This window comes from Bos indicus, chromosome 9, assembly GCF_029378745.1.
Source record: "Bos indicus isolate NIAB-ARS_2022 breed Sahiwal x Tharparkar chromosome 9, NIAB-ARS_B.indTharparkar_mat_pri_1.0, whole genome shotgun sequence".
In the NCBI taxonomy this organism is placed as follows: Eukaryota; Metazoa; Chordata; class Mammalia; order Artiodactyla; family Bovidae; genus Bos; species Bos indicus.
In genome coordinates this window covers 94,231,156-94,252,878 of record NC_091768.1, presented here as the reverse complement: position 1 = coordinate 94,252,878, position 21,723 = coordinate 94,231,156, and the positions used below count along the sequence as shown (strand labels likewise).

At 41.0% G+C, this 21,723-nt stretch overlaps 1 protein-coding gene across 9 annotated transcripts in view; it reads right to left on the bottom strand.

Moving 5' to 3' along the window:
• The window catches only part of ARID1B (AT-rich interaction domain 1B), a 440,026-nt gene that overhangs the window by 71,076 nt on the left and 347,227 nt on the right, over positions 1–21,723 (bottom strand). For all 9 annotated transcript variants that reach the window (XM_070795595.1, XM_070795600.1, XM_070795596.1 and 6 more), the window contains one exon: positions 8,633–8,812. In XM_070795595.1, coding sequence (XP_070651696.1) covers positions 8,633–8,812 — 180 coding nt within the window. The remainder of the gene's footprint in view (positions 1–8,632; positions 8,813–21,723) is intronic.

The following is a 21,723-nucleotide window of genomic DNA, read 5'->3' as shown; positions in this document are numbered from 1 at the left end:
TGTAGAAACTGGATTTGATACTGGGTTCTGACACTTTCTAGGGGAACCACCTTGGACAACTTATTTAACCTCTTGGAACATGAGTTTTGACAGATAAAGTAACAATATTAACGGGCAATAGGCAGAAAGTGACTAGTACAGTGCCAAGCATAGAATTACCTAATAAATTATAGCTATCACCATGATCATCAACAATAACATTATCAATAATCACTAATATAATCTTTTTTCCATAATCTTTTAAAAATGTGTAGGAGTAAAAAATGATTCACACCCCCCTCACTTTACCTACTCAATAATGTATCTTTCTCCCCAAAATAAATAAAAACCAAATATGTAAGCCAAGCAAAATATGAGAGGAAAAGCCAGGAATGAGGAGTGCAATCTTATTTCCATGTTTCTCTAATAGATTAGTAATTTGTTGGCACTGGCTCTGACAGAAAACAGATGGGTCCAGCATTAAGCACAATGAAGGCAGCAGATGCTAGGCCAGCCCACCTCAGCTGGACGGGCCTTGCAGCCAAGTCCTAGAGCCCACAGTTTTCAAGTGGGTTCATCTTGGCACACCAGCTTTGGAAAATTGGTCACCAAATGAATTCAGATTTTAACTTACCGGGAGCTGTAATCAAGCACCAGATAACGGAAGCAGGAGCTACACTCTATTCACATCCTCAGCATTATTTTAGGAGGATCACAAATAACTCTATACCTGACTCCGCAATTTTAAAATTTGCTAGTTAATATTAATATTCCAAGGTTACGGCTCCTATGGAATTATTAAATGTTTCCGCTTATTTTGCTTCTTGGTTTCAACCATCCAACAATGACTTAGGAACAAGTACTGCATGCAAGGTCCTATATTATTTCCCTTTGCTGTGGAGGGTAAAACGGTGCACAAATCACAGAATAGACACTTGAAAAAAATGAATAATTAGCTATATATTATGATGAACACATTTGTGAATTAGGTTTAAATCAGCACTTTTTATGGTTATCTACTACACACATTTACTACTACATCTGTCATGTTTATTGAGGCAGAATTTCTATGCATTAGCATGCATACATGCCCTATGACCACCAGCACAGCTAAGACATGGCGAGGGTATTTCTATCAGGACAAAGAGTTGCCATCTGGTGGTCAATCTTGTCCCCAGCCCTGGCAGCCACTGGTCTGATTTCTGTTCCTACAGTGTTGCTTTCCCCAGGATGTCATGTAAAGTGACTCATATAGTACTGAGTCTAGCTCCTTTCACTCGGTATTGTGCTTCTGAAATTCACCCATAATGCTGTGCATATCAGGAGTTTGCTCCCTTCTGCTGCTGAGCAGTATTCCATTTTCTGGGGACATGTGGGCTGTCCCTGTTTCTGGCAATCGTGACTGAAGCTGCTGACATTTGCACACAGGTCTCCCAGTGGATATGTTTCATCTCTCTTGGTAAACTCTAGGGATGACTGCTACCTTTGTACATTAAGTGCATTTTTAACTTTGTAAGAAACTCTACTACGATACATATGAGAGTTCCAAGTGCTCTACTGTACATCCTTGATATTGCAAAATTTTAAAAAATATCAGCCATTCCAGTAGCTGTGTTGTGGATACTGTTATGGCTTTAATTTTCATTTTCCTAATGACAAATGATTTTGAGAGCATTCTTCATCTAAATAAGATCCTTGCTGTGTAAAAAAGTTGTATTTCAAAAACCTTCTTCCAATGCTACTTTTCTAATCAGAATGATCACATGGTGCTATGCTTTCAGGCACAGATTTAGGACAGAAACTGACTGAATAGCTAAGACCACAGATTCAATATGAAAGCGCACTTACCCCAAGTTGTAGTAAACCCTACTATTTGTGAAAATTGAGATAATTTATCTTTTGAACTGATACATGAGGCACCACATTTTTCCTAGGTCAACATGCATTTTATTTTTATTTTTTTTAATTTAATTTTTATTTTTTTATTTTTTTTTAATTTTATTTTATTTTTAAGCTTTACATAATTGTATTAGTTTTGCCAAATATCAAAATGAATCCGCCACGGGTCAACATGCATTTTAAAAAGTATTCGAAATGCAAAAGCAATACGGTATTGTATAAAGCTTGTAAAAGAAATGGAAAGATTCATTACCTTACAGTATGACTTTAATGTTTCACTTTTGGTAGCTTTCTCCCATTATGTTATAAAAATTAACTCCTTTAAAATGTAATTATACAGTGATGCAAGCTCAATACAGAAAATATAGAAGCACAGAGAGAAATAGACAACAATCCTTAGTGCCATCTCCCAAAGATAATTCTTAAGCATTGAGTAGTCAACCTAATAAGCATCAAGCATCAAAGCAGCATCAAGAGGGAGCACTGGATCTGAATCTCTGGAATACTGTCTCCATCCATTCAGGAAATAGTTTTTAAGAGCCTCTTTTGTGCCCGCTCCCTGCTCATTGCTGATGATGTAGTAGTGAGCAAAGGCAGAGAGCTTCCACTCTGGTGGCAGGAGATAGGTCAATAGATAAATCTAGACCATGCCATGCAGTGCCAAGTGCTCTGATGGAAAACGGAGCAGGGAGAGCTTGGACAGTGTGGAGAGGGCAGGCTCCCCTGAGAGGGTGACTGAGGAGAGCTGCCGTGGAGAGGGAGCTGTGTGGCATGTCGGCGCCTCTCCACCACCATCAAGGCTGACATACACACAGGCCCAGGAACATACGGGCAAGTCGGATGCTGGTTCTGACTTCAGAGCAACGAGAGAAGAGAGGAGCACAGGTTCTCAAGGAGCAGGGCATAAATGTTTGCCTGTGTGTGACCTTCACAAAGACACTGGTCACCACAATGTTCAGTTTCCTCATCTGCACAAAGGGTATAACATAAAACTCTCTATCTCCTGTGGTTGCTATGGGGAAAAAATATTCACAGTAACTACTGTTGGACGCTAACAATGATTAGAATCTGTCAAGGAACAGACAGAAGCTGCTCCAATGTTGGTAAGATAACTTTCCACCAGCAAAATTCTTTTTTACTATATATTGTATCATGAGCCTCCTTTTACTTTCAATATGCACAGATATTCAAATCTATTTCAGAGTAAAGCATAAGAAAAAGTAACTACTGACCTAAAAAAATGTAAAATCATCTTAATTCAGTAGCCAAATTCAGCATGAAACAGTAAAAGCCCCATGGTAAGGAAGGAAGGATTCTCAGAGTCACTGTTGTCACAGGTGCCTGAGCACCTGCGTCCCCTCCCTGGGCTCAGAGCTGCTGCGCCCTGTGCACACCCACGGATGGTGGGGGAATAGCGCCCCCTGCAGGGAGGGCTCTGATCTGCTTCACCTGACGGCAGGTGCAGGAAGCCTTCAGAAAGGACCGGTGGTGCCAATGCTTACAGAATTGAACACTAGTCATTTCTTTTAAAACAAGCAATTAAAAAAATGGCAGAGCTGTGAGCCTCAGGAAAAGGCAGCTTGCTAAGACTAAGTCAAGCAGCCTGTCCACATCCTGCGTTTCTACACCGCCACCAACTGTCCTGATCCAGGCCGGCGGTCCAAGTTCACAGGATGACCGTGAGGGGAGGGGACACTGGCACCCCAGGTGCTGTTGATTTTAATAAGTAAAGTGAAATAATTATCTTCACACTAGTCAAAATTCATGTTGCTGTATGTTCTTTCTTACTGTGAAGTTGATTTGTACTTTAAATTTTCCTTACTTCTTGCCTAATTCTCAGGTTTTTGTCAAGTCAAAATGATTATCAGTCTGCTAAGAAAAATTCAAGCTTAAACCTTATAACTTGAAGGTTAAATTTGAGCATCAAAAGATGAGGCCATTAATCACCTTTGGTTATAATATGATCTGCTACAATTTGTTTTTTCCTACTATGAGCAAGATAAAGATTTAGAAATTTTTGAACAAAGCCTTACAGACTATGGAATTAATACTTATCCCTAGCACTGTCCATTTAACGAAAAAATCAAGTTAACCTAACAGGATGAAGTAAACGATCAAGAGCACTGCAACCTGTTTCAGGAGAGAAATGAGTGAAACTGATGCAGGACTGACCTGCACACAAACCAGCCTCTGGAAAGCCAAAGAACAAGATCTCCAATTAGCAGCACTGTCCACGGGGGTGGGGGGAGGGAATAAATCCATGTGGCAGACACATCTCACTTCTGTAGAAGATAGGCTGAATTCAGCTTAATTTAAGAGCAAGAGTGGGGACTAAAATCATGGGTTGTGGTGACCCCAAGGCTGCCATGGCCTAGAAGGCTCTCTGCAGTAGCTGGTGGGCTGCCAACTGGTTGACATTTATATGTTGTTCCTCTTGACTTGAAACACTTATAAGATTATTAATGTGCAATTCACTATTTTGGAGCTGCATTCATTTCAACTAGGTATTATTTAAAGTTTGCCATTGCTGACTTTTAATGAATGAAGGAAAAGGAAGAGTTCCACTGGGATCTGATTTATTTTAGAGGGAAGCACTCTAAACCCTTCTGAAAAGCACCTCTGACAAAGTACTTTAGGAATAAAGGCTAGTCAGATTCATCTTCTTATAAGCTCCCTGCTTCCTAAGACAACTATACAAATTAAGGCATAAAACCAAGGCTGAGTCGGTGTGCAATGTCTACAGCTGTACATGGGGGCCCCAGACACTCACACAGGAGTGACACCTAGAGGGGAATCACGGCTCAGAACTCCTATCGGTTGCCCAAGAAAATACTCCCAATTCCTTCCACAACTAAGGCTAGGCCCTCACTTTTTGCAATTAGTGACAAATATGCAAAAAATATCTGTGGACAGTCTGTGACAGACACTGTTCCTAGAGAACATACGAACAAGAAAGTGTCTGTCCTTAGGAAATAGAAAGGCTATGAAGATGAAATGGATTTCGGCTCCCTTTTCCACATACAAATTCATTTATTAATAATTAACACAGCAATTAAAGAATTCCTTTTTATTTATTAGAGCCAAGTCTCTCTGGCCCTCTCTACTCGCAAACACTTTGTAAGGGAAGTTATTTTATATGTGTCTGCTTGAAGGTAGAAAAGCACTATTTCATAAAATACACTGCAATTAAACATTTTTGCACATTTAGACTGGCTTCATCCCATCTGTATATTTAATAATTTATAGTATTAATATACATTAAAAAAATTTCCTCTTAATAGGAATCTGTTTCTTAATCTCTAGTATTTTTGGTGTATCTCAAGCCTATATTCCCCAAAGCTCCTTGAAGGCTCATAGTCTGTCTTCTGTCTCTCCAGCAGCTCACTGAAGGAACCAGCAGGAAGGAGTGTATCCAAGTCATGGGAAATGACACAGCAGGCACTCTTGAGTGGCCTCTGAAGTCTTTCTCGGTTTGAACCTTGGCTCTGCACTGACCAGCTGTGGGACTGTGGGTAAATTACTTAACCTGCTCATTTGAAAAATGGGATGACATTACAGGTTTCCTGTTAATGAAGAAAAATGGGAAAGTATACCTGAATTTGAATCCCAGTATGACCACTGTGTACCCTGGGCAAAGGTGTTTATGAGATGCATGCCTCAGTTTCATTGTCTATCAAGTGGAATAATAGTGGTACCTATAACATGGCATGTTGTGAGGATTAAATGAATTAATATATGAAAAACACCAAGTCCAGGACTCAGTAGTGTTTAATAAATGTTGGCTGCTGTTACTAATAATTTTGAAGAAGCTATTCCTGACAACAAAAAGGTTTAGCAAAAAGAGACTGTAAAGTATCTTCCCCCGAGATCTCTTAAAAACATTAACACAGAAGAAAGCCATCTAGCTAGAAACAGAGAAGATATGACGACGACTCTGTGGATCTCTGCACAAGTGATTCTTTCCAGACATCAAAACCTGTAACAAAGATGGAAGCTGAATATTCTACTAATAATTTGAGTAGTTAATCAAGAGAAAGAAAAAAAAATACTTCATTTGGGTCTCTGTTTAAAAGGATCAATCAAGAGAGAAAGGTAAAGGTAAGAATATTTCTTGGATTGAGTAATACAAGTTATGATTGTCATTTCCTGTCATTTGTTCAGTGACGACAGGGGGAATACAAGGAGGAAAGTAAACAATTCAGATTTGAACCGAGAGCACCAGAAAACGGATTTTCAGTCCACGCTTCGGGAGCCAGTCAAGAAGCCCAGGGGGTGGGGGGAGCACAGAGTATGCCGGAGATGCCACCTGGAAGGAGAACACTGCCTAGGGCGCAAAGTTAGAACATGCCACGTGTGGAAACTGTCAGCCTTAGTTTAAATTGTCCAACCTAAACTTAGTATTCATACCTCAAAAAATTCCCAAACAACAACCTTCTTGACTATATATCCAAACTGTTATGCAGTGGATCCAGTGGGCCACATTAATGTAAAAAGGTGCTGGAGTCGAAGCAAAATTTAGACTCAGAACATTAGAATTAGAAGCAATTTCCAAGGTAACACAATCTAATTTTCTCATTTTCTATAGAAAAAGTAAACCCCGGAGAGTAAGCAATTTTCCAAAGGTTGGGTGAGAACTCTCACAGGAGCAGTGCTATTAAATCAAGAATCTTACTATTCAACGATTCCAGAAAACTGAGGGTTTATTCAGAGGATAAACCCATTTTATGGAAATTACCTTCTGTGTTATTAGCTAACTCCTAAAGTATGAGTGCTTTATTAGCCATTCACACAAGCCTCATCAGATAGTCCAAGGCTCTGCCTTCCCACCTTCCCTTATTTGAGAGCAGCAGAGGGTGAGATTGCAAGAGTACTTCAGAGTAGAGTGGCCAGTTTTCAAGATTATATACATGAAACCCTTGGAATGGCATTGGTAAGTCCCAGGCCCTAGCCACCCCTAACTCTGAGAATAAGGCCCTGGCCTTGTCTCCGGTTATATTCTAAGTAAAAGTTCACATTTTCTGTGCGTGTCACAACTTATAAGCTGCTTTCCCAATTTTCACTATAGTTTTTGTCCTTTCCAGATCGTCAAAGTTCCCCCAGTTTTGAAGATGCCCACTGAGTGGCACAGAGGGCAAGCAGGCACTCTTACAGCTGAGTGGCACGTCCTGCCTTAGCTCAGCAACAAACTGCTACATGTCACAACTACCTTGGCTGATGGGGAACTAGGCAGACCCTGGCTGTCAACCAGGACCTTAAATTCCTAGAGCTTTTATAGGAATTAATAACACAGAAATCTACTTATGACATGGCAGGTAGGGAATAAAGTCAAACCCACGTTTATATCACTCTCACTACATGCTCATGGACAGAGGCAGAAAGGGCCATGGAAAACATTTGTTTTGGGTGTTCTAATACAGTTTCCCAACAACACAAATAGTTAGAATACAAAATAACAGGGCAACATAAGGTGAGGTGATGGTGCTACACTGATAGTACTGAGGGTGTTTAAAATCCTTCAGAAAGAGATCTTCAGAAAACAAGAGAATTTTCAAACTATGAGGTAAGGACAGCTTTCCTGAGAAATACCAGGTAAAAAGCTGAGATGGCACCTGGCCTCCTCCTTAAAGAATCGTCTGGCCTTGCAGGTACTTCTGTAGCTGGAGAGGCTCGAAGGGCATCAGCACAGCACGTTTTCCAGATGGACAGTCTAAGAAATATTAAGGCTTGTCTATGGCCATACCACCCTGAACGCGTCTGATCTAGGAAGCTAAGCAGGGTCGGGCTGGCTAGTACTTGGATGGGAGAAACATTACAGCTTTAGTAAGTCAGGGGACCTGGTTTGGCTGTGGAGGCGCGGTGAACATTGTACTAGTTTCCTAGAGGGCACTGCCTTCACTTGGAACATTCCTGGTATTTTCAGAAGTGAGGAAACTCTGGGAATTGTGCCAGATTAGCTCATTCTAAATTATCCATTAATGTCTACTTTAAATAAACAAAATATAAAGGTGCTAAATTCAAATTCCTTATTGCTAGAAGTGACTTAGAAAAAAATATGTATCAGGTTAAAAACCTTGCTGAAAGGATTCTGCACATGTAAGACAAAACAGACATCAATGTCCAGGAAGGCAGAATGTAAATGGGGCGTTTTGGGCATGGTTCCACTTGTTTTTCTACTCATGCCTTATCTTCCTTTTTGAAAGACATGTCCATTTCAGGCTTTGTCCTGTCTTCTAAGAGTAAAACTGGCAATGACTGTGAAAATTAGAACTATTATTTATCTGAGAGAGCACTTTGGGGACAGATTAGGAGGAAAAGTAATAGGATGCAATCCTTCTGAGTAGGGAGCACATTGTTACAAAGGTAATTACAGACAGGGAGGGGCAGAATCAGGACTCAACAGAATAACCTAAGTTTTGAATCAAACTTCTTGAGGTCAAGGCCTGTGCTGCTTTCTCAATAAGCATTTACAGCTACATCACAGAAACAAGGGTTCACTCCTTCATTATTAATAACACATGTATGAAGAGCACTTACCAGAGTGTCTGATGCATGAATGCTTAATGAATAGTTGCTATAATTATTCTTCCCATCACTATGGGAAACCAAAGGGCTGTGGTTTGCATTAACCTCACAGATCTGTCAGGTAACAATGGGATCTTAAGAGATGTTTATAACATTGAGGTCTTGAAAGGACTCGCATAGTAACAAAATTTCTACAACCTACTGACTGCATTCTGGAGAAACTTTTCTTTACCTTGTGGTCCATACTGGCTCATCTGTGGACCGTAAGTTCCACTTGAGTTACTCTGCTGAAAGCTACTGATTCCAGGGTGCATCTGGCCTCCAGGAGAAGGATGAGGCGACATGGATGGTCCTGTCTGCTGAGGTCCATATTGAGACATCTGAGGGTTTCTTTGTGTGCCTGCCATAAAACCTAAGTGAGAAATAAATGGAAATATATAAATGCAGGTGACAGAAGTGGACATGGAATTGTGTGCAAGGTGGACGGGAGAAGATCGGGGTTGTGGGATTCCCCTACGCAACACGGAAAGACATCTCAACCCAGTGTGGATGATGCGAGAGGGCCCGGGGGGCTACCCGAGTCTCTCATTAGGGTTCCTAGGAACACTATGGATTTAACACTTAAACTAGGGAAAGGAGAAGAGGGATAACAGGCAAGTAACCTTAACCTCTCCTAACATCCATTCTTGCCAGGCTGGACATGGTGTGTGCATCCCTCAGAGTCTTGGCTCAATTCTGGATCTCAGGGCTGCATATTGCCATTCAAACACCCCAGCCCTCTCTCAAGCCCAGGACAGCACCCAGCTCTCCTCTGCATAGAACTCTCTTTTTCCCTCTGACCTCCTGGAGTCACAGCTGCTCACCTTGACTCCTGCAGTGCTGAGACTTACCACCTGATTCACACTGTTCCCTAGGGGATACTGCACACAGGTGGAGGGTCTGAAATGTACTCTGCTACTCCAAATACACTCTGACTTCCTCCTGCAAAGTTCTGCCCATGGTGTCCCCAGCACAACCCCCGTGATCCTTCCTCCCACCCCGTCCTATGGTGCGATGGAGCCATCAGCACGTCTGTTGCCTCTACTTCTGAAATGCATCTCGGGTCATCTCTCTTCTCCATTTCCATGTCTATAAAAGCTCCTGTCTTTCCCCCCACACCTTGTCATGGTCTGGCTCACCCCTCTCAGCCTACCCCATGTTTTGTGACTTTTGGTTCACTTTCACAAAGCTGCCAGGTTTTCAGGAGTAAAAAAGGAAATTAGAAATTAGAGCGTTATCTTCTCTGCCTAACACCCCTGTCCCCAGGATCACTGGATCCGAAGTAAAATGCCAGCATTTGACTATAGTCTCTGGGACCTTGTGTGGTCTGAGGTTTGCTTTTCTCACTCTAACCCCACTTCCTATAGTTTTCTCTCCTCCTCACTACCCTGAAATCCACGGCCTTCTCATGCTTCCCAGAAGACAACGTCAAGCTCTTTCCCATGATAGAGTCTCTCTCTCTCCGGTCCCCTCTCCCAAGAACCTTCTACTACTGCGGGTTCCTTCCCATCCTCCAGGTCTGCCCTCCCTCATGGTGCCTCCTTTTCTCATGGCAATTTTCCTTACCTGTAATCAGCTTACTCTATTTCTGACTCACTTAACCTCTCTCTTCCCATGAGAACATAAGCCCCAGGAAGGCAGGGATCATATTATGTGACCCCTGCTGTACCCTCAGGGCCCAGTTGGATGTTTGCACATAATAGGTGCAACAACTATGTACTGAATGAACGAATTTTAAATTCCTCTTGTACACAGAGTGCTGAGCACCACATGGTAGGTGCTGAGCAGATAACTGGCCAATGGATAAAGAAAATCCATCTTTCAATTGAGAAAGACTATAGTCAAGGTATGTCCCCATTCATCAGTAGTTTGGCCGAACATTAGCAAGTATTATACACAGGATGAACTGTGAATACACGTTTAGACAAAGAATATCCCATGTTAAAACATGTATCTAAGAAAAAGATAAATTATCAAACCAGCAAACTAACAAAGGGCAGTTTGCAAAACAATTCCCAGAACCTAGGGGTTAGAGCTGGTGAGAGTCCCCGCTTGTCAGCTGAAGGCTCTAGAACAGTGGCAAGCATGGAGTTGGGTGGGTTCCATCTGCTCTGGAGAACCAAGAGCAGTAGCTTCCAGAGAGTCTCCTGAGGCAGCCGGAGGGAAAGATGGTGCCTGCATCCAAGATCAGCTTACATTTAGAGGGTTAAAGAGTAAGGCGTTTACAAAGGCCATGGTTTACATTTCAGTAAGAAAAAAAAAAATCTTCTAACACTGCTTCTGTCTGAAAAGAGAGACATAAAATACAAGTAAGTAGAGCTGTTCCTTATTATCCTATTTCATTTATTTATAAAGATAAGGCTTGTTAAATTGGGCTCAATTGGCAGCTCCCAGATATAAATCATCATAGAAAATGTTTGCTTTTTCAAATCTGAAAACAAACAGAAATCAGAGTGCTAAAATTACTATAAATGATTGCATCTTCAGATGTAACATGAAATATTTATCTAAGCCTTACTATAAAATTCTCAAGAGTTTCATACAGAGTCCTGTTTAATAAAAAAATGTGTCTGAATTCCATACAGATTGTGTAAGTTTTTCTTCCTTTCTCTCTTTGGAGAATGACTGTTTTCTTCTTCATTAGTTAAGGAAAATAATATGTGTCCTTTTTTTAGCATTAAATTTCACTTCAACCAAGAAGTGTCCACGCTGAAGGATTTAGAACACGTGTAATATAGCACATCCTTAAGTTATTGCTGCCTCTCAGATGCTTACTATAAGCTTAAGGTTTGTTCAAATGACTTCTAAGAATTCTTATCTGGCAAGTTATTTCATCATTTCTGACTCTTAATTCAGTCCTTAAAAATAGGTACATATATGATGCCATGATCCAGTTGAGTCATCTCACTCATCACTGGAATTTTGCAGAAAATAAGTTTGTGACAAGGCTCCTAAAGAGGTGAAATGTTAAAGTTAATCCAAATGGAATATGTAACAACATCAAATTCTACAACTTGGAGACAAGGTTCTATGGCGTATGGAATCCACCTCCTTTTATAGAGATTAAAATGAAAATACAGACAGAAAAAAAATTCCATTCTTTTCTCTGTATGCTTTTACAATGGCACTACTTACAAGAGGTTTCTGAAATCTTGTTTTATTTTTTGGTTAGACTCATCCCTTTCCATGTAATTCCCAAGAAAATGAAAGGAGGTGACATAATTTCCCTGACTCTTTTCTGAGCTATAATCATCGAATGGCAGCTAACTGGGAACAGAAGGCCTAGATTATAGTTTTGCTTGTGTCGATGGCTCAGAATCTAGTAGGGTAGACATATTTATGTAAATATGCTGCAGTGTGTGAACTGATCAAAACTAGCAGTGTGACCTTAGGTGAATCATAATTTACCTGAGGCTCAGCTTCCTCATCTTAAAATGTGGATGAGGTTGCTATAAGATAACTGAAATGGCACATGAAAATGCTCTGTAATCTGAAATGTGATACACAAAAGTAAGAGATGATGATGATAATTTTCTGGTTTATAAATTGCTACGAGTATATTTTAACTTCTGAACACTCCACATATTCAGGAGCAGTTTCCAACCAGCATGAAGAAGCTAGTTTTTATTTCTTCATTTTTTAAGTATGTGGGATCCACATTACTCCAATACTTGTGTAACTGTCTACAAATTCCAAAAGATTAAAAAAATATATACTCCTGTCTCCTACCATTTAGTCTCCCTGGCCAAAGGCAAGTGGTTTTTTAATGTATCCTTTCAGGGATATTTTATAATTTGTTTGTGTTAGACTGTGCATTTCCTTTATCATGAGTAAAGTTGAACATTTTATTTTACAGCAGTTTCAACTCTTTTCCTAGAACTACTTATATCATTTGTCCATTTTCTGTTGGCCACTCTATGTCATGACTAGGAAGCATTTCATCTTGCAGATTCAGCTGTTATTACCAAATAGCTGCGTGGTTCACCAAAACTTTTGCATTTGCAATCCTATGAAAATCTGGTCTGATTAACACTGGCAAAGGCCGTACACAGTCTTGGCAGGAAAACAATGTGATCTGACTTGCATTTTCAAAAGCTAATTCCACCATAATATGCAGCATGAAGAAAGGACTGAGGGAAAGTAAGGCTAAAGGTTAGAAGACTAGTTAGGAGGTAGGAACAGTGATACATAATATATCATCATGATTAAAGGCCAGCACCAATCCTATTAAAAACGACTTCCACTATGGATTGTTGTTGTTTAGTTGCTAAGTGGGATCCAACTCATTGTGACCCTATGGACTGTAGTCTGCCATACTCCTCAGCCCACAGGATCTCCCAGGCAAGAATACTGGATTGGGTTGCCATTTCCTTCTCCAGGGGATTTTCCCAACCCAGGGATTGAACCTCATCTCCTGCATTGGCAGACGGGTGGATTCTTTACTGGTGAACCACCAGGGAAGCCTCCATTATGTATATAACCATATTTTTAAAAGGTTATTGAATATAGTCATAATCTAAACAAATTAATAAAAAATTAGAAGGCAGACGATAACAAAAAAAGAAATATTTCTACTTTTCATCCTGCATATAGAGATCTGCATGTCCATTACTTGTTTCCTCATCTATAAAATAGGGACAATTGTTATCTCTCTCATAAGGTTGCTGTGAGGATTAAATGAGATGATACATGCAAAAAACTTACAACAGCGCCTGGCACACATACACAGCGAGCTTTCAATAATCACTACCTGTTACTATTATTAATATGTTCAAAAAAGAAAAGCAAGAGAGGCGGCATGGTATGACAGCAAGGACTAGGACATCAGTCGGGGGCGTTCCATGTTCGCTGTGCAGAATACAGCAATTAACCTAGCCTTTCTGTCTCCATTTCCTCACGTGTTAAATGCAGAGAGGGAAGACATACAATATTTGTAGAGACACTTCTAGTTCTCCATGATTATGGCTTAAACTTTTAAAAAGTATCTAATTCAGGTCTGTAATTTGCATGTCTATTTATTTGGGGGACAGTCTTCATTTTGTTTTATTTTAACCTTTATTTTGAATGAAATAAATGTTAAAATGTTTCCAAAAAATAAATTTCAACCAAGAATTTTCTATTTATGGTGACACGTTTGATTGTATTTTGCCTCCTTTAGAAAGTTATTATAAAATGGCAGGTTGTAGCACAGTTTATGAATAGAAAAACTGACGGTTAGAAGAATGAAGCCTTTTTTTTAAAATAAAAAAGTTGTGTAATTTTTCTAGTTATTAACCATCTGAGATTAAAAAACCAAACTAACTAGTAAGGAAAATTTAGGAAGTATAAAGTTAATTTCCCATATAGTATAAAAGCTTGTTGAACTACTAGGTGTATTATGGAACTGGCAAATAATATAACATGGAAAAATTAAACTTTGGAAAGAAGTACTAATTTAGATAATTATTATTCACATTATATAAAAGAACTTATTTGGAAATCTTAGAAACTTTATATGAAAATATGGTTTACACGTTTCATCCATAAAGTATATGCACAGAAGGTTTATATAAGTGGATTTACTATTTTTGAATCCTTCATTATATGTATATGTGACCACAAACACGTGTACAATCAAACTTGACGAAGTGGAAGCTCTATTCTGAAAGGAAAGGTACTGCAGTAATAGGAAACACACACACACACACACGTGCATGCATGCCATCTGCTTGGAACCAGATGTGGATTATAGAGGCTGCCTCCACTATCCACTGTGTGGACCACAGGTTCTCTTGTATAAAACAGTGAGTGCATTTCCTATTCTGGCTTATAAGAGCATTCAGAGAATCAAACAAGAAAAACATGTGTGGCTGTACTTTTCTAAACTGAAAAACACCATGAGAATGCCATACAAAGGTATTACTGTTGCCTTTTTAGTGATGCTACAAGCCATTCACTGCGTGTGTTCTGATCTAAGCTATCACACTGGTAACTCAACCCACAATAATGACATAGAAATCTTCTACCAGCATGCCCCAATTTTACTCTGGCATTCATGGAAATGCAGTTAAGAAAAAACAGCATTTTTTTTTTTTAAAGTAAAAGATGTGATCCTTGTCTTTGAAGAATTACAATTCAGTTGAGTAGACAATAAAACTTATCAACAGGGAAAAATGATAAAATCACAAAGTAACTGAGACAGATTCTGGGCAGCATGCTAGGTGCTGGAGATGTAAACAGTGAGCACTCAGGCTCTGCCTAGTGGACTTCACATTCTAATGGCAGAGACAGCCACCAACAAACAACTAGGAGTAAGTATAAGCAAAAGAAAACAGAAGTATAGGTACTCTGAAGGTATTGGAAGTGAAGTGAAGTTGCTCAGTTGTGTCCGACTCTTTGCCACCCCATGGATGGTAGCTTACCAGGCTCCTCCATCCATGGGATTTTCCAGGTAAGACTACTGGAGTGGGTTGCCATTTCCTTCTCCAGGGGATCTTCCTGACCATTGCAGGCAGACACTTTACCCTCTAAGCCACCAGGGAAGTCAATTTGGACTGGGGACAAGGGAGGTCTCCCTGAAGTCCTGTTTAAGTTGAGCCCTTAGCTGAAGGTAGGATGCAGGTAAATCTAACTGGATCTGAATAAGACTAAGAATAGGTCTGACTAGCGAAGTGGATGCTGCAATGTTCATTCCTGGAAGCCAAAGTCTGTGCATTCAGCTGAATCCCAGTAGTCACTGGGCACCCTTCTATTTGCTCTGGTCTTGTCTATGGGCTGCCCTGGTGGCTCAGATGGTTAAGCGTCTGCCTGCAATGTGGGAGACCTGGGTTCTATCCCTGGGTTGGGAAGATCTCCTGGAGAAGAAAATGGCAACCCACTCCAGTACTCTTGCCTGGAAAATTCCATGGATGGAGGAGCCTGGTAGGCTACAGTCCATGGGGTCACAAAGATTCGGACACAACTGAGCGACTTCACTTTCACTTTGCCTATGGTTAGGTTAACATTTCGAATCCCTTTCTTGAAGCCTTCCGCTAGCCCTGCTGCTAAATGTAAAGAGACCACAGGAAAAGGCAGAGCCACCCTTAAGACAGCCTGCTCTCACCTATGTACCCCAACATCCATGTCCTACCTTTATGGATTTTCCTCCTTTCAGAAGGAAATCTCTTCCTAGTACCCAAGACAGGACCTCCACTTTATGCTATGGATTACATCCTTTCTCATCTCTCCAGGGATATTCAAGTGTTTGTTCAAAAACTAGCCACTGACTCCACTGTTTAACAGAATGAAGCTGAACAGTCCAGCAGTCAAGTCTCTTCAAATGTGACCTGACTATTTCTCCAGACCCATCATTTCTACATGGTCATCATGGAGTGCCCACTCTGATTCGATCACTCACGTTTTTACCTCACTTGCCTTCTTCATACATTCATCCACGTAACAAATATTTATGGACCATCTCTCATGTTCCTGGCAATTGACTATTCACTAGTCTAATAACAGTTGACTTTTTAATGAGCAGCTATTATATGCTAATGGCTTTGTTCATTATTCTTTTAAACTTCAAAACAGCTATGAAGACAGTGAAGCTCACAGAGGTTAATTCACTGAAACCACTTTCAAGTGTTTTTTTTTTACCACAATCCATAGTAAAGAAATATATCTCCTGCCAAGATTCAATGTGTATATATGAGTATACATATGTGTCTATATATTCACATTCAGTATTCACACATACACTGTATGCCTCATAAAAAAGTTTCTACCCTGATTATGTGCAATGATCTCTGATATTTTATATATATATTTTCAACTAAAAAACCCATGCTTGAGAGACAGTTTGAAAACAGACTGCTAGACTGTGTCCTCTGTTAAATACTGAGTGCCTAAATACTAGTGTTAAATACTAGTGCCTCATTTACCACCATGAGACTGACATGCAGTCCTTCCTGGCTTCTCCTCCTGCTGCTTCCATGGCATTCCCTGGTCTTTCAGAAAAAAAGATACTTTTCTATGCTGTATGTTAGCTGACAGAGAGCAGCTGTCACAGTTTTATCATTATTTGTGGGGGTGACTGTCTTCCCCCAGACTGTGAGTACTGAGGCTTTAAACAAACACATTCTCTTTGCATCTGTCTCCTCTGGACCAAGCCAGGTGACTGGCACAGAACTGGAACCAAATAGTACAGGTTTTTTAATGAATAAGAAAACATCTTCATTCAGAATCCATTTATTTTACTTTGGGAAAACAGTCTAATAAATGTGATGGTTTGGCTCCTCGTTCAGAGTATGTTCAAGTAATCATTTGTGGCAAAAAGAGGACAGCTATTCAAGGCAGGAACAATTGACGGCTGATAGCCTAATGGGCCAGAAAGCACCATTATTTCTATCACCTAAATATCTGCCAAATACATCTGCTCTGTCCATCTCCACTGTCACTGCAGATTCAAGTTCTGGCCTCACCACTTATGGTCAGGACACTTCAGCAAGTTAATAGTCAAGCCTTAATTTCCTTCTCTGAAAAAGGTGGATGACTACTGAGTCTACCTCATAAGAGTAAATGTGAACATGCTTTGTAAAGCATACAGCTTAGTGCCTGAACACAGCAGAGGCTCAGTAAGTGACAGGTATTATTATTCATATTATTTTTAAATACAACCCACCATTTATTACCCATCTGAGTGACCCCAAGTTTTCAAACTAGCTTCCCTTGCCAGGCTTCCTTTCAAACCATGCACCATGGCAACGTTGGAAAGTGCTTCAAATTCCTGGACCGTGGTTAATTCTCCCAGTGGCCACACCCTGTGGTCTCCTGGCAAATGGTTCGATGCCCTTGCCCAAGTGCACCCAGCTCTGCGTCACTGTGCTGGGCTGGCCGGCTCCATCCTCCACCAGAGCCAGTTATAGCTGATGGGCAGCCTTCCTCACTCAGCAGACTATCCAGAAGCCAGTGCCCTTTTCCTGATAGCTAGTTCCAGAAATAATTGGCTGGCCATGTTACTTGGCTCAGAAAACAGAAGCCTTTCGGTTTCAGGCCATTCAATCAATAGCTACAGTAGTGATTAGTTCTAAGCGGTGTTAAGACTCAGTGTACATCCTTCCTAATCTTGCAGGGTCCCTGGAGTTTGCCTATTAAGACAGTGAGCGGGGGAGTGGAAAGAGAAGGGGGCGAGGAAGAGAAAGAGAAGAAAGCTAGATGGTGAGACAGATGTCAAGAGTCCTGTCAAGTGCCTGAACAAACTCTCAATGTAAAGGGGAAGGATCTTGAATTTTGTTTATTACTGAGTCACATGGACCTATATGAATCACTAGCTGGATAAACACTTTATGCAATGGATAGATCAATCTATTAGGTTTTTGTGAAAGGAGATTCTATTTCCAGTTATAAAGAGAACCTCCTAGACCTTGCCCCAGATAAGGGCATATCAGTCTTCAGCTGAGGGGTTGTTGAGGAACCTTGAACTTGTGTGATAAAGGCCCAATTTTGGCCAGACTTGTTCCCACCACCTAGTAAGGGGCTAACAACTTGTTCTAAAGTTCATTCCAAAGGCACAGGGGTTCATTTAGATATTTCATTATAATCTGACGATTCTTTGAACACCACTTCCCATTTACCCAATAGCTGAAAGTAGGGTTGGTGGTGGGGCCGCAGGACCCAATCTGGAGTCACTCAGTCTCAGGTTAAGAATGATTCTCACAGGGGTCATCCTCCTATGGATATTCGGATCAGTGGAGAATTCCTAGACAATCTATTCTATTACATGGCAGTAGAAGTCATGTTAAGTCTAGGAAAATGTTATTAATACTTCAATCTATACAGAGGCTAGTATTAAAGACTAAGCTGAAGAGGCTTCTGTTTTCCTTAATGTGTTTTTAAGAAAACATATTACTATCTTGGAATCTTAGAAAACAGGCCTAACAAAGAATTAGTATTTCCAAAATGTCTATCCACATCATTATTAGATAAATGAGTTTTCAAGGCCTTTCAAATATTTTCTTCAACATGCTATTTTTGTGGCTTATTAAGTGGATATTTTTCCTGGTTTAGAAAAAAAATGCTATATGATGCTCTTAACTGCAAAAAAGAAAATTCTTATAGAAGAGAAAATTCCACAGTGACTGTCTAAACCTTGGCAGATCAAAAAAAATTTTTTTAAGGAACTGATTTATGTAGTCATTATAAACAAATCACATTTTCCACTTAAGAGATAAAATGAATATAGAATATTTTTATGTGGTATGAATGAGGAAAAATTCTTCACTGGACAAGACAGAGATACAGCTTATCTTTAAGAATATTTAAAATATTCTCAAGAATAGATGAAATTATAGTTAGGCCTTAAAGCATATCTGGAGGAAATGCTCCATGGAAAAACAGAGAAGAAAGCTCCATGAATCCAACAGACAACGACGGGCTGTCACAACTCCAAAACAATCACTGATAGGTTAAAGGGCCATCCACGGAAAATGCATCTCTAAGTTGAAGGGTGTTAGAAAACTGACTTAGAAAAAATGTCGAATAAGTAATGGAGCAAATACAAGGAATTTCAGAAAATTAAACTGGAAGGCATTTAAATGTGGACCTAAGCCTCCAACTGTATGTCCTTTCATTCTTCATGCAAGACAACAAATTCTGCAATGTAAGCAATGGAGACCTTAAATCCTGATGGAAAAAACAGCATTAAGCACAAGACCCAGATCATGGTTCACCCCACCCATGAAAGAGAACAGCAAAGAGAGAGCACAAGTGCTCCGGCTACCTCAGAGGAGCATGTGAGCCCAGCACCAAGTCCACATGAGCATAGCGCCTTGTCAGGGGGGCCTCTTGAGCATGGTCAGGACACCCACAAAACACCCAAGGCTCCACAAGCCACCAAAAGGCAAGGCACGTTTTTCCTTTGGCACATGGATGGTTTATTTTCATGTTGGCATCTGTTAAACATTCACAGAAGAACTGCCTTGTTTCTTCAGGGCAGTTCAATAAAAGATGTTTCCCCACATGTGTGAAATCACGGTCACACGCTGCACCACCTTAGCAGAGGCTCCAACTGTAAACACAGAACCATTTCTTATCGCAAATAGGTGTCAGATTCCCATTTGGAGAGAAAAATAGATTTTAAAGAATATTCTTGTTACATTTTAACATCTTCAGTGTTTAGTTGCCTGCTTGCTTCTCTTCACAACACGAACTGCTCCAAGGAAGACAGAAACTAATGACCCGTTCAAGGCTATAACCCAGGCCGCCCAGTGTTCTCCCAGCTGTGCTTTCAGGTTAACTGGCACAATCGCTCCCTCTCCCTTTCCTGTCACCACCACACCCTCTACTCAGAGGCACAAACGACAGCATCTAAGTCCTCCCCACCCGCCCCCATGAAGCCTTCTCAGCTACTGACATCATCAATCATCGGGAAAATCAGAGTCAGGGGAGGAACTGGACTGACTACCCAGATGGCAGACGGGAGCAAACTATTTGGCCTTTCCTTAGATAATTCTTTGGAGTTTAGCTGCAAAAGTCAACTTCAGTGCTGAGGGTGAAGCCAATTTTATGTGTCCCTACCTGCTGGAAGAAGCAAAGAAATAACTTTTTCAGGCTTTCAATCCAGTCTCACAACAGTCATCTGTGCCTGATGCTTATGATTACTAGTATTTGCACAGTGCTTTGCAATAGATAACTTTTCTTTTTTTTTTTTCTAATTTTATTTTTAAACTTTACATAATTGTATTAGTTTTGCCAAATATCAAAATGAATCCGCCACAGGTATACATGTGTTCCCCATCCTGAACCCTCCTCCCTCCTCCCTCCCCATACCATCCCTCTGGGTCTTCCCAGTGCACTAGCCCCAAGCATCCAGTAGATAACTTTTCGATACAAGGTTGCATTTGATCCATGCAACAAATCCATGGGACACTCTGATCCCCACTTTACAAATGAAAGTGAAGTCGCTCAGTCGTGTCCGACTCTGCAACCCCGTGGACTGTAGCCCACCAAGCTCCTCCGTCCATGGGATTCTCCAGGCAAGAATACTGGAGTGGGTTGCCATTTCCTTCTCCAGGGGATCTTCCTGACCCAGGGATCGAACCCAGGTCTCCCACATTGGAAGCAGAAGCTTTAACCTCTGAGCCACCAGGGAAGCCCATTACAAATGAGGAAGAAGAAATTCAATTACTTGTCCAAAGTCACAAAACCAGTTAGTAGTAAGTTCGCACCTAAACCCAGATTTTTGGTCCCAGATTCCCTGAAGATTAAGATGAGGAAAAGAATGTATCTAAGAAGCACTGGAGTAAGACACTGGCCAAGGCCCCATGGTCCTGGTCCTCACAGAGCTCTCCCTGAGGAGAGAGCTCCAGCGGTAAGCCCTCCAGGGCTCCTGAGCACTGCCTGCCTGCGCGGGACAGTGCTGGCCGATCAGGCGATGCTTCCTTCTTTGTTCTGGCAGGAAACCTGGACTGGACTCAAGGACCTACGAGGTGTCAGGCTGTTTGGAGGATATGAAAGGAGTAAAGATGGGCTGGGGGCCACAGGTCGGGGAGGAAGGAGGGTTGAGGAGTGGGTGGCACAAGGGTTGGGGAGCAGCGCACGTGAAGGTCCAGAAGACCCTGGCTGGAGACCACCAGGCAGGAGAGTGATAAGAACGAGCCCAAAAGGGGAGGCTGGGTGGGTGAGATGGCCCCCGTGACCAAGCACAGGAAGGCCTTTCTCTATAGGCAGAGGCAAGCTCTTAAAGGCTTTTATGAAGGGAATGACACGGTGTCACCATTCTTCTGGAGAGACCATTTTGGATGCAGCCTGGAAAGCAGAGTGGAGGGAGCAAAGTTGACAGGAAGACTGGCTGGGAGGTGTTGATGGAGCCTCAGGGGCGTGGGCTGGGATCATGCCGGTGAAAGCCAAGAAAAGGAGGATGTGAGAAACCACTGAGGGGTGGAGTCCGCAGAACAAGGTGACGAGTGTAGAGCTGATGGGAGAGAAAAAGACATCAAGGATGCCTTCAAGCTTTCTGGCTTGGGGAACAAAGCAGACAGCAGTCTTTCACTGAGGTACAGACCCATAAAGCACAGGAGAAAACATGTTGTTATAAATAAGTGCACACAATACACAATGCTGAATTTACCTAAGATCCAGATGTTCTCAAATACTTTCATGGAAGAATAATGAGCCAATTACAAATGAGTGTTAACTATTAAAAATAAGCTTTAATTGGCAATTCAAATAAATTACTGCACATACAAAAGTAACAAAACTATGCTTCTTTTAAAATATTCTAAAATTCAGACTGATGATTCTACAACGAACACAAAATGATTTTTTATT